This window comes from Notamacropus eugenii, chromosome 1 (genome assembly GCF_028372415.1).
Source record: "Notamacropus eugenii isolate mMacEug1 chromosome 1, mMacEug1.pri_v2, whole genome shotgun sequence".
In the NCBI taxonomy this organism is placed as follows: Eukaryota; Metazoa; Chordata; class Mammalia; order Diprotodontia; family Macropodidae; genus Notamacropus; species Notamacropus eugenii.
The window spans coordinates 474,723,739-474,736,992 of record NC_092872.1 but is presented as its reverse complement, the minus strand read 5'-3'; the positions used below and the strand labels follow the sequence as shown (position 1 = coordinate 474,736,992).

General features: G+C 40.3%; 1 protein-coding gene across 3 annotated transcripts in view; it reads right to left on the bottom strand.

The window, feature by feature from the left end:
- CPNE2 (copine 2) overlaps window positions 1–13,254 on the bottom strand; it is a 91,931-nt gene that overhangs the window by 9,626 nt on the left and 69,051 nt on the right. For all 3 annotated transcript variants that reach the window (XM_072632315.1, XM_072632316.1, XM_072632317.1), the window contains one exon: window positions 9,470–9,603. In XM_072632315.1, coding sequence (XP_072488416.1) covers window positions 9,470–9,603 — 134 coding nt within the window. The remainder of the gene's footprint in view (window positions 1–9,469; window positions 9,604–13,254) is intronic.

The window sequence follows — 13,254 nt, the reverse complement described above, 5'->3', positions numbered from 1 at the left end:
AGAGACTGCTAAAAGTGAGAGATGAGGAGGGGAGTGCATTTCAGGTAAGGGGGTGTGGGGACAATAATTACGATGTGTGAGGAAGAGCAAGACCGGTTTGGCTGGACAACAGAGTTTCGATGAGATAGGATGACCTTCCTCTAACCTAGGTGTCTGCTCTTGTATGCACCAGAAAGGTCATAGGACCTTTGTGACCCTATAAGATTGCACAGAGATACCCTTCTTCAAAATGGTAAAAAAAAAAAATCCTATTTAACAAAAGGAATATGAGCATGCTTATTCCTGTGGTAGCAGAGAATGGGCAAAACAGCTGTTTTTAGAGAAAAGAGGAGGTCTGCCTCAGATTCACAGAATCCAGAATCAGGGGAGTCTCAGCTTCTAGGCAGGGCAAACTATGTAGTGCAATGGATAGAGTGGATCTAGAGTCAGGAAGACTCATCTCCCGGAGTTCAAATCCTCCCTCTGACACTTACTAGCTGTGTGATGCTAGGCAAGTCACTTAACCCTATTTGCCTCAGTTTCCTCATCTGTAGAAGGAAATAGCAAACTACTGTGCCATTTGTTTTTGCCAAAAAAACCCCAAATGGAATCGCACGACTGAAACAACTGACTCTAACAACAGCCTCTAGGTATTTTCTCTCACTGGGTCTAAGTTGAATCATCATAGAGCTATTTGAATTTCTCCGCATACATACCATACTTCATGGATGTTCTCTTAGCAGCTGCAGCTAGTAAGGATAGCTTCTCCTAGGCAGCTGCAGAGCTGAATCTGGCCTGGCTCCAATCACAGCTACTTAAGCATCTAGCAGGGGGATGAAGGGTTGTAGCTGCTGAAGACTGATATGGGAGAGCCCATAAACCCAAGGTTTGATTCCAATTAGAGGTTATAATTTTTTCACTCTTGCAAAGTAGTAAACAGACTTCATTTCTATTAACTCTTTTGACCAAGGAGGAAATAGATAAAATAATAAAACATAATTGATTCCCCCCTGCCAACTTTCCTACTGTTCTTGAGGGCACAACCATCTTACCCAGGTTTTCAATTGTAGTGTTATTCTTGACTCCTCTCTCTCCACATTTGAGATCAGTTGCCAAAAATCTTTTTTTACCTTCACAATATTTTTCCTATAGAGACCCTTCTCTCCATTCACACAACCAGTACTCCCATAGAGGCCCTCTGCACCTCTTACCTAAACTATTACAACAGCCTTCTAATTGACCTCCCTGCCTTTCAAATATCCAAATCAGCCTCTGCTTAGCTCTCAGTGATTTTCCTAATGTCATTCATTTCCCCCCACCAATAAACTCCAGTTTATTTTAAAACTTTAAAAACCCTCCACAATCTGAGCCTTTCACTCCTTTCCAGTCTGATACTTCTCTCAAGATACCTTACAATCCAGTGACGCTGGCCTTCTTGCTCTTCCTTACAAGACACTCCATTTTTCCTACAGGTTGGCTGCCTCTCTCATGTCTGAAATACTTTCCCTCCTTACCTTTACTTCCTAGTTTTATTTACAACACTCGGTTCTGATACCACCTTTTACAGAAGGCCTTTCCCATTCCCCTCACAAGTGCCGACCCACTGACATTACCTTTGAATCCAGACTTCACAGAACAAACCCCTTTAATAAAAGAATTTGTTGTGTGAAGTTTGGAATCAGTCAAAGGGCCACACTTGAGGACTTAAGAGGGCCACCACATGTGGTCTTGAGGCTGCAGGTTCCTCACCTTTTCCTCCAAGTCCATAGCACCAAACTGCTTATATCATTAGAGTTAAATGGAAGGAGACCAAGGCTTTCTTGCTGCCATATATGCTGGATTGCTTCAGAACGCAATATTGTACAATTAAATTCAACAAGCATTTACTCATATAGAGTGCCTTTGTGTAGGTATTTAGTTTAGGCAGGCTATGGTGCCAGGATGCTCAGCAGGGGGCCTGTGGTCATTAAGTAAGTGTTTTGAGAGTGTTTGTCTCAAAACACAGCTGAGTATAAGAAGAATAATGCAAATTACCCTATTATTAGCTCACTTTAAGGTTTACAAAGTGTTCTTCAGGAGGCCAACCAGATGTTCTCTATTTATGTACATACATGCATTGTATGTGTATATATACACAGATCTCAAAGAGATGGAGGCAATATAATTATTACCCAGCATTCTGTTAACCAAAACTATTCATTCAGTCAATTCAACAATCCCCTTTAAGCTGTTCACTCAATCACCAATTCATATATTTGATAATTCACTTATTCATCCAATCAACAAATGTTAATTGAGCACCTACTATGTGTACCCAACGCTGTTGTAAGTACTATTCACTAGCTTTATCAGCACAATGAGAATTGATGCTTGTGATGAAGACTCTGAGGCCATGAAATATCTAAAAGTACCTCTTGAATTATCAAACATAATTTGTAGTCTAGTTCTGGTGTATTCACTGTATCTTAGTCAATGATAAAATTCAATGATCCAGGTATGGATCAGTCAGTGGAGCAGCTGGACTGGAAGCATCCTGAGGCTGAGCTCTTTATATTCCACCACAGGGTGGCTTAGATCAAGTGCTTCCTTTATTCTCTTCCTTCCCCTAGTTGGGAAAATACCTGCTGAGGGGAGCTGAACTGGCCCCAGACCTCTGACTCTACTGCTTAGTGATGACAGCAGAGCTGGATCTCAGGCTGTAATAAAAGGGACAGCTCATCTGAAGGCTTCAGAGATGTTATTCTCATTTGAGAAAGATGAAAAAAAAACCAGCTTTCTGGGATCAGGAAGAAAATTAAGTGGGGCAGGGTTTGAAGGGGCCTGGAGACAAGAGAATGTCCCTGATTTCTATCCCACCCCCTTCTAACATCCCTGTTCTACCAGGCATCTTGCCGCAGGCCCCAAGAACAGATGCAGCTGAGCCATCTCATTGACAGATGGTCACTGGTTGTTGCCAATTTGTAAGGCTTCATCTAGGGAGTTACGCTCAGCTCTGCATGGGCTGAGTCCCTAGAGGTTAACTATCCCAGCCTCTTAAGACCTGTTGACTCTTGAAACCCTCTCTGTTCACCCATATCCCATCCCCAAACCCCCACATGCTTTGGGCTCCCTGGGACACAGTGACCCTGCTTTGAGTCTTCTTCTCATTTTACTAGATTAGCACCACATCTACATCAGACATTTCTCCTCCAAGCCTTTCTGACCTGTAAAGACCCCAGGCATAATTAAATAAGCATAATCACATTGAGTCCCTTTTGAAATTCCCATGGAGATGTGAATGAACTAAACTCAGTCAGCACGGTATAGTGAAATGAATGCTAGCAACATATTGGGAATTGATACAAATATATAAAAACAAAAGTGATTATTCCATAGATAAAAGTGATAAAAGGATGTGGGAGGGAGAAGAAATGACTCAAATTCAATAAGTTTTCAGAAGAAGAAAAGCAAGCCATTAGCAACCACAGCACCCCGAAGTCCCTAAGTGTAAGGGAAATGCAAATTGAGGCAGTTGGGAGGTTTCATCTCATATCTCTCAGATGAACAAAAATGACAAAAAACTAAAATGATGAAGACGGGAGGGGATGTGGGAAGCACTGTTGGTGAAATACTCCAACCATACTGGATAACAATTTGGAATTATATTAGAAAAGTCACCAAATTGTTCAGACCCTTTGAACTGCATGCACATCCTACTAGGTGGTACATACCCCAAGGAAGTTGAAGACAGAAAAGTCCTGTATGAGGGTGAGCACTGAAAAGATCCCTGGTTGTGGAGTCAGAAGACCTAGCTTCATATCCCACCTCTGACATTTAATACCAAAGTAACCTTGGGCAAGTCATTTAACTTTCCTGGGCCACAGTTTCCTTATCTGTAAAATCAAAGAGCTGGGCTATATGGTCTCTGAGGTTCCTTCCAAGCTCTGGATCTCCATGTTTCTATGTAACATATATCCTTAGTAGCACTTTTTGGGTATAGTTACTAGAAGACTGGATACAGTGATTGCCCAGCCACTGGGAAATGGGGAACAAACTGTGGTATGTGAATGTTACATGAATATTGGAACATAACTATGCCATGAGAAATGATGAAAGAGATGGTTTCAGAGAATCTTGAAACTTAACTGAAGCAAGAGTGAGGTGAGCAAAACTAGAACACTTTAGATGGTAAATCATAAATAACCACAGTGATGTAAAGGAAAACAATCTTGGAAGACAGCAGAACTCTGAATAATGTAGTGGCTGATGTCAATTTGAGGCAATCTGTAATGAAGCGTAACTCCTTCCCTTGGGTGAAAGGTATAGACTGTATTTGTGGAATAAGGTATATAGTTACAAGCATAACCTGTATTAGTTTGGTTTGTTTTGCTTACCTATATTTCTTTGTTGTGAGGAAGAAATCTATGTAGGTGTGGGGGAAAGAGGAAGTGCCATTGCAAAGTGACTGATTTTTTAAGTATCCATAACACATTAATTTTGATATTTTTAAAAAAAGCATTTGCCAGGTTGCACAGAAACAGGCACACTGGAATGCTATAATGTAATTAAAATAAATAAGGAATATAAAGAAATCTGCAAAGACCTTTATGAAATAATGAAAAATTTCAAAAATCAGATCTAGAAGAAGAGAGTACACACTGGCAGGAAAAGTGAATGAAAATGGATGGACAAAGAAACCTGATGGAAGCTTAAGGAATTAGGATGTTTTCTGCGTTGAAATAATACATTTATTTAAATCTAAACAACTGAAGAAACAGGGGGACTAAATACCATTCATACCATCATAAATCAGTGTTATTAGCTGCGTTTGCTGGACTTTTTTTGTTTTTGTTTTAGTGTGTTGATCTTTGTCGCAGGGGTAAGAAGGAATATAGCTGGAAATGAATGTGACCTTCTGATCCAGAGATTATACTACGAGGTAGGTGCCCCAAAGAGGACATTGATTAAAAAGAAAATCCCCATATACACTGAAATATTTATAGCAGCATTTTTTTGGTAGCAAAGAATTGGGAACAAAGTAGATATTCATCAATTGGGTGATGATTAAACAAATTGTGGTACATGAATGTAATATTACTGTGCTAAAAGAAATGATGACTATGTGATGAATAGGCAGAGGGGGTGAAGGGAGGAAGAAAATTTGGAACTAAAAATAAAATTGAATTAAAAAAACAGATACAGAAAAGCATAGAAAAACTTACATGAACTAATGTAAAGTGAGGTAAGCAGAGCCAAGAGATCAATGATTACAATAATACAGCAACCACCATAAAAATCAGTGTTGCAAAATTACAAAGAATAAGCATCGCTCCAAAGAAGAACAGATATGAGAAGATACTTCCCCCCTTCACCCCTTTGCAAAAGAGTTGGGTCCACAGGTGTGGAACATTGCATATTTTTAGACTCTTATGCACTGGTCTGCTTTGCTGATTTTTTTCTTATTCTTTTGTTAAAAAATTATATGAGATGACTCTCCAGGAGGGGGGAAGAAATTTAGGTAAAATTAAAACAAAGGATAGCAAAATTTAAGAAGCAAAAAGCATCAATAAAAATCTAATGAATGTAATTAAAGAGCTTTGGCTTGAGAATCAGGAGACCTAGCTTCTACCTCTGGCACTATCACTGCAGTCTGACTTCTGACTTCATTATTTAACTAAATTATTTAACTAAACCAGCTCTTCTCAAAGTTATTGATGTCTCTTAATTGCCAGATCTAATGGCCTTTTCTCAGCCCTCATCTTTCTTGGATCTCTTTGCAAAATATGAAACTGCTGATCACCCTTTCCTCTTGAATACCCTCTTCTTGGGTTTTCATGATACTGCTCTCTCCTGGTTCTCCCCACTGTGTGTTTGTCTGCTCCTTCTCAGTCTTCTTTCCTGGCTCATATCCATATCATGTCCACTGATAGATCCTTTTAGGATCTATCCTTGGCCCTCATCTCCAATAGTCTTCTTATTGTCTCCCTGTCTCAAGCCTCTCTCCACTCCAATCCATCCTTCACTCAGCTGTCAAACTGATTTTTCTAAAGACCTGCTATAGGTCTGACTATAACACGCCCAATCCCCTACTTGATAAATCCTAGTGGCTCCCTATTATATCCAGGAGCAGTCTTCTTACACTTTACTCCCTTCATCTAATCACACGGGTTTACCTGCTCTTTCTCAACACATGATACTCCATTTCCCAATTTAATACCTTTGCACCGGTTTTCCTTCATGCTGGGAATACTCTCTCCACTTGGCTCTACTTCTTAGATTCTCCAGCTTCCTTCAAGACTCAGCTCACATCCTACCTTTTTTAGGAGACATTTCCCAGTGTCTCTTTTACTTCCTTTTCCTCATTCCCAACATATTCTGAGAGACACTGGCTTCCTTGCTGTTTCACAAAATATTCCATCGCACTTCCCCAGGCATTCATTGACTGTCTTCCAATACTGGAATACTCTCCCTCCTCATCTATGTCTCCTACATTCCTTCCAGTTCCAGCTAAAATTCCACCTTCTACAGGAAGTCTTTCCAGATCCTCCTTATTGCTAGTGCCTTCCCACCATTGATTCTTTCATATTTATCCTTTATGTGGCTTGATCGTACATAGTTGTTTGTTTGCCTATTGTCTCCCCTATTACACTGTGAGCTCCTTGAGATTAGGAACAGTTTTACCTTTCTTTGTATCCTCAGGACTTTGCCACAGTGCTTGGCATATAGTACTATTAATAAATGTTTACTGACTCAATGACCCCTTTTCTCTGAGATCATCTTGCATATACTCTGCATGTACATGTTGTCTCTTCCACCAGAATGTGAGCTCTTTTGGGGTATGGGCTGTTTTTGTTTTTCTTTATTTCCTCAGAGCTTAGCAGAGTACCCAGCACATATAAGTACTTAATAAGTGCTTGCTGACTGATTGCCCTTCTTTTGGCCTCAATTTCCCCATTTATAATAAAAGGGGATTGGACTAGGTGATTTTAAAGATCCATTCTAGCCTCATCTTCAATGTTTGTGAAAGTGTGTGGTCTGAATGCTACTACCATTCCATATTTCAGGACCTGGTTTATTAATGGAGACTATCTAGTGGTAGAGGAGGCCTGGAGCAGAAGTTAACTTGGTGTGCATTAACTTGGTGTTAAAAAAAAATGTTTTGATAACTATTTCAATAAATTGATTTCTTTTGTAATCCTATGTGTTTTGCGTATCAAAAACATTTTGAGAAGGTTTCACCTAATTCCCAAAGGGATCTATGACACATACAAAAATGTTAAGAACCCTCTTGCCTAAAGGAATCACCTATCCAAACATTGCTGATCTGGTTGCATCCCACACCTAGTCAATCCAAGATTGGATTCTGCAGTGCTGATTGCTGCCATCAACAAGTCATGCTGATACTGTGTTTGAGGGTGGTGGTGAGCTGCCCCTACTAAGGAATAAGCCTGTGAGCCTGCAGTTAGGCCTGCTTAGAAAGGAGACAGAAACAGTCATGCTGTTAGCTAGGACACCTAAAGCGAACTCATCCTTGGCACATCAAAGGCTCACTGGAACTTTAACCTCTCCCTACCTACTCGTTTTTTCCCTCATACCTTCAAACATGCCTAAATCTCTCTCATCCTTAAATAACCTTCACTAGGCTCCACCTTTAACCCATTGTCCTTTTATCTCCCTTCCCTTCCTTAGCCAAACTCCTTGAAAGAGGATATCTATATTTGCTGCCCCCACTTTTCTTCTCCGACCTTAACCCTTTCCAGTCTGGCCTCCAATACCATCCAATGGAAACAGCTCTCTCCAAAGTTACCAGTGATAATCTGAATTGCTAAATCCAATGTTCTTTTCTCAATCCTCATCCCTCTTGTCTCATCTATTGCATTTGATACTGTTGACTAGCCTCTCCTCCTGGTTACTATCTCCTGACTATTCTCTCCTGATTTCCCTTCCTACCCATCTGACTATTCCTTCTCAGTCTCCTTCACTAGCTCATTATTATTTTCTCCAACTGTTAGTATTCCTGGAGACTCTGTCCTAGGCCCTCTTGTCTTTTCCTTCTACACTCAGTGACTTCATCAGCTCCCACAGGTTTTAACTATCATCTTTATGCAAAGGATTTCTAAATCTATATGTCTAGCTCCAGACTCCCCTGAGCGTTAGTCCTGTATTACCAGTTGCCTACCGGCCATTTCACACTGTGTCCTGCAGATAAACTCAACACATCCAAAACTGAACTCATTCATTTTCTCCTCCAAATATTTCCCCCTCTTCCAAACATCTTGTATTTCCATGAATTCTCCTAGCCTCCCAGGTTTGTAATCTGGCAGTATCCTGGAGTCCTCACTAGTCCACACTCCCATATACAATCAGTTGCCAAATCTTGCTATTTCTACTGCCACAACATCTGTGGAATCCAACCCCTTCACTCCACTCACATAGCTGCCTACTTGGTTCAGACCCTCATCACCTTTTTAAAAAGGTCATTGCAATAGCCTTGTAGTGTTGGACTCCTTACCTCATTTATCTCCCACTCCAGTTCATCCTACACTTGGTGGCCAAAGTAATTTTCCTGAAGTGCAGGTCTGACACATCCCTTTACTCAATAAACTACAGTGACTATTGCCTCTAGAATCAAATATAAATTTCTTTGTCTGGCATAGAAAGACCTTTATAACATAACCCCAGTGCATGACTCTCCTTTTTATATCCTAAATAATACTGCAACCTAACCAGACTGGCCTCACTGTACCTCACATATGACCCACCATTTTCCTTCTCTGTGCCTTTGCACTGGCTGTAACACACGCCTTGAATCACTCCATATCTTATATCTACTTATATCTACTCCATAGTGTTCCTCAACTCCTTCATTTATATTTCTCTTTATATGTTTTTCACTTTATATTTATGCTGTACGTTTTATATATGTATTTGTGTCCCCCATTAGAATGTAAACCCATTTAAAGTAGGGATTATATTCTTTGTAGCCGTACCTCCTGCATGCTGACTGATGGCTTAGAAGTTATTTAGTCCAACCCCTTCATTTTACAGATGAGGAAACTGAGGTCTGGAGAAGTTGTGACTTGCCAAAAGTCACAAACTCGTCAGTGATTAGGTGGTTGAAAAGACAGGCATACCTGCCCTGCTGGCCTCCAATGTCCTTGTTCACATAGGAAATTGGGATGGAACTTGGAGCCTCTATTTTCAATTCTTCTACTGCCAAGTGACCCTACTGGTCATAGTTTAACAATGAAGTGTTTAACAACACAGCTCTGGCTTCTCTGGTCCATCTAGCCAGTAAGACCAAGTCATTCAGAGATGGCATGTAAAGCTTAAAGCCCTCACTGCATGGCACCTGGGCTAATACTGCAAGTTTGGTTTGTGCCCTCTTCCCCTTGTCCCTGTGAGTCTGTGAAGAAGGGAAATGGGGATACAAGGCATTGGGTAGGATAGCTCCCCTTCCAACGTGGCTCCACCTTTCTTAACATTAGAATGTATGCAGTTGATTGCTTACCATGGCTGACTGCTGTTCTGTAGCATGAGCAGCAAAACGAGCTACATGATTGACGATGGGGGAGAAGTTAGTAGGTCCATAGAAGCGAATATGGGGTAGGCAAGCTGAATATGCCTGGGCAATGCCATCCACACCTGAAACGCAGAGAACCCTGTTATAGGGGAATACACAGGCACCTAAGAATCACTAGATCTCTATGGCTTGAAATAACACCCCACCCAGAGAGTTAACTGAATGAAATGAGGCATTCCTAGGATTTTTTTGTTTCCATTTTTTTGTGTCCAGACCTACAATTTTATCAATGGAAGAAACTCCTACTGTGAAAACTGCCTATCTCCTCATTAATGGAGTTTATCAATTCATTTGTAGTCTTAGATGTTTGGGGCACAGAGAAGTTAAATAATTTACCCATGGCCATGGAGCTAATATTGTCAGAAACAAGTCTTGCTAGATTATCTAGTCTTCCTGACTCTTGAGACCATCCTTCCTCTCTCCTATGGTAATAAACTGTAAGCTTCTTGAGATATATATATATATATATATATATATATACACACACACATATATACATACATATATATATATACACACACATATATATACATACATATATATATACACACACACATATATATATATATATATATATATATATATATATATATATATATATATATATACACACACACACACACACATATATACACCATATCCCTGCTTCCTAGTACAATGCCTTAATAGACGGTTGTGGATTGAATGAATGAGTATGCCATGCTGCCTCTTGACTCCCAGGTTATGAAAACAAAAACTAAAAATAGTATTCATATCAGGACATCATCATTAAAAGTCCTCCCACTGAGTCCCAAAGTTTGCTCTGCTTTCTTACAGAAACCTGGGAAGACTTGTATAAACTGATATGAAGTGAGCAGACCCAGAGAAACATTTTGACGGTTATACTTTACAATGTAACAACCTCGTAAAGACAAACAACTTCAAAGACTTATGACCTCGGCAAGATTCAATGGTTAGTCAGGACTCCTGAGGACTGAAGAGGACTGCCACCTATTTCCTGACAGAGGAGAGATGGGATAAAGGAGTAGAATGAGACATTTCCAGGCATGGCAAATGGGTGGATTTGTTTTGCTTGACTATGTTTATTTGCTACAAAAGCTAGTGTTTTTCTATCTTTAATCTGAGTGAAAGAGGGCTGTGCAAGGTCACCAACCTACTTTCTCCTCCAGAACCATCTGGGTCCAGTGGCCTGACGTTTATCAGGACGATTGGAGATGGCCCAGGGTGCCTTGGGAGACCCTGGCCCTTTCAGGCTAAGGTCTTATCACATTCTTACTTTTAGCAAGGTACACCCCTTTAATGAATAGGCTTCTTTAAGTTACTCATGGGATGACCCTTTTAATTAAAAAAATAAACAGCCTGAAGGGGAAGACCCTCAGGGTTCTTGGGTAAAAGAGAGACAATTAGGGAGGACAGAAGAAAGGAGCTTGAAGTAGTGCCCCCCCCTTCCCAAAAAAGAACTGAAAGAAAAGGGGGACATTGAAGCATCTTCTAAAAAATGCATAGAATAGGAGGAAGTTCAAAAAAAAGTTAAAGCAAATAACACAACTCTGAAAGGAACATGTTGAATTATATACTTTTTATAACAAGCTATATGTAATAGATTCACTGGTTCACATATAACCTTTTTTCTGTTCTACTTTATACATTGGAAATAGTCTCCCTTTTTGGTGTTAACTTCAGAATTTAAAAATACTATAAAATTAAGTGGCCCCAGTTTCTGCAATAGTATGCCAGTCAAGCCGATCAAATACTGGCCACTTCACACCCATACTCATGACCCCAAGCATTTATTCTTCCCAGATAAATGGCTATTTGCTAAGCTGCTTTCCAAGCTGTCAAAATAGACATTCTGTACTGCCTCCCACCTGTCCCTGCTCCTTCCGATTCATCCTACACACCACAGCCAAAATCATCTTCCTCCGTTTAAATTACTAAGTGCACTTCACGGCACTGCTGATGCCCAATGTAAACATAACTTGCTTGCTTAATGGCTACATTTGTTTAATGTACATCTTGAAACTTCTGTAGCAGTGCATTCTTGGGATTAGACTGCGAGATCACAGGTCTACTGAATGTGCTTTGTACTAACTGTAGGTTCATAATAAAAGCTTTAGATGTAGAAGGTCATTGATCATTCGAGTAGGTCATGGGAAAGAACACTGCATGTGGAGCCAGAAGACCTTGTTTGGCTATGGGACCCTAGGTAAGTTATTTTATCTCTTTGGGCCTCAGTTTCCTCACCTGCAAAAAAAGGACATTGACATGCTATAATCTCTATAGTATGCTGTAGCTCTGACAGTCTATGAGCTTACTTAGTCCTTTCTCCTACTTTAAAAGCAAACTGTCTTCCCCAATACCCTGTGCCCTAGGAAAACAAACTCTAAGTCAGCAGTGTGAGCTCCAGTGACAGACTTTGTAACTAAAGAATACAAAAGGTGTCCATGCCAGATCATTTCCCCAAGTATACATTTGGAAGCATTTCTATTATGATTGCAGACAATAGAATCAGAATGGCCTCCATCTACAGTCTCTGGAGAAGGCAGGCAGTTGCGTTACATGTCAAACTAACCCCCCAATGACATATTCTGCAGGAAAATGATGGAGAACTATTGACAATCTGGGGAAAATACACTACACATGAGGTTATGTAACTGGCTGGATACTTAGCAGTGCTTTTGCTCATCTTGAACAGCAAGGGAGTCATTGGTGTGGGTGTGCTATTTAAGCACACTCGATGAACAGTCTGACAGGTCTTCTACCCGCCTTGCAGATAAGTAACACCCTCCCCTACTATGGGAACTAAGCCCAACCCCAGGAACACTTGAATATCTGAGTTAGAAGGGTCTTGATTTCTTATGCAGAAAGAGGAAGTATGATCTAACAGAATGAGCACTGGATTTGGATTTGGAATCTTGTATTTAAATTCTGGCTCTATGACTTACTACCCATAGGAACTCAAGCAAGTCACTCACCCATCCCTCCCCCTTTCCCAAAGACTTAAAGCTGAAAAGTTATCTTAGTGGCCTTTGAGTCTAACCCTCAAATTTTACAGATGAGGAAACTGAGGCACAGAGGTAATAAATACCAATAAAAATAGTGAGTATATTGCACTTTAAGACTTGCAAAGCATTTTACAAATATCTCATTTGATCCTCATAACAACTCTAGAAGGAAAGTGCTGTTATCCCTATTTTAGAGATGAGGAAACTGAAGCAGACAGCATTTAAGTGACTTGACTAGGGCCACACAGTCATTAAGTGTCTAAGGTTGGATATGAACTCAGGTCTTCCTGACTCCAGGTGCAGGGTTATATTCACTGGGCTATTTAGCTGCCTCAAATAATAACAGTAATGGTTAGCTGGCATGTATATAATGCTCTAAGGTTTGCAAAACACTTTATATGTGTTATATCTCATTTGCCCGAGGTCTCATAGCTAGGTTTAGTATTTGAATTCAAGTCTTCTAGACTCCAAAAGTCCATTGTCTCTTCTACTACAGGATATTGCCTTTCTCACCTCTTTCCCGAAGTCAGGACACTGACTTTTTCCCATCTATATATACTAAGAAGTTATTCTGTCCAGACCTCCCTCCTCTAGGCCATGGCCACTGGTCATGATTAATTATTCTCTAAGAGAGTACAGTCTTGGTTTATGAGAAAGTCAAGCCCACCATTACATACCCTTCTGGCTTGAAATCTATCATCTGATGTT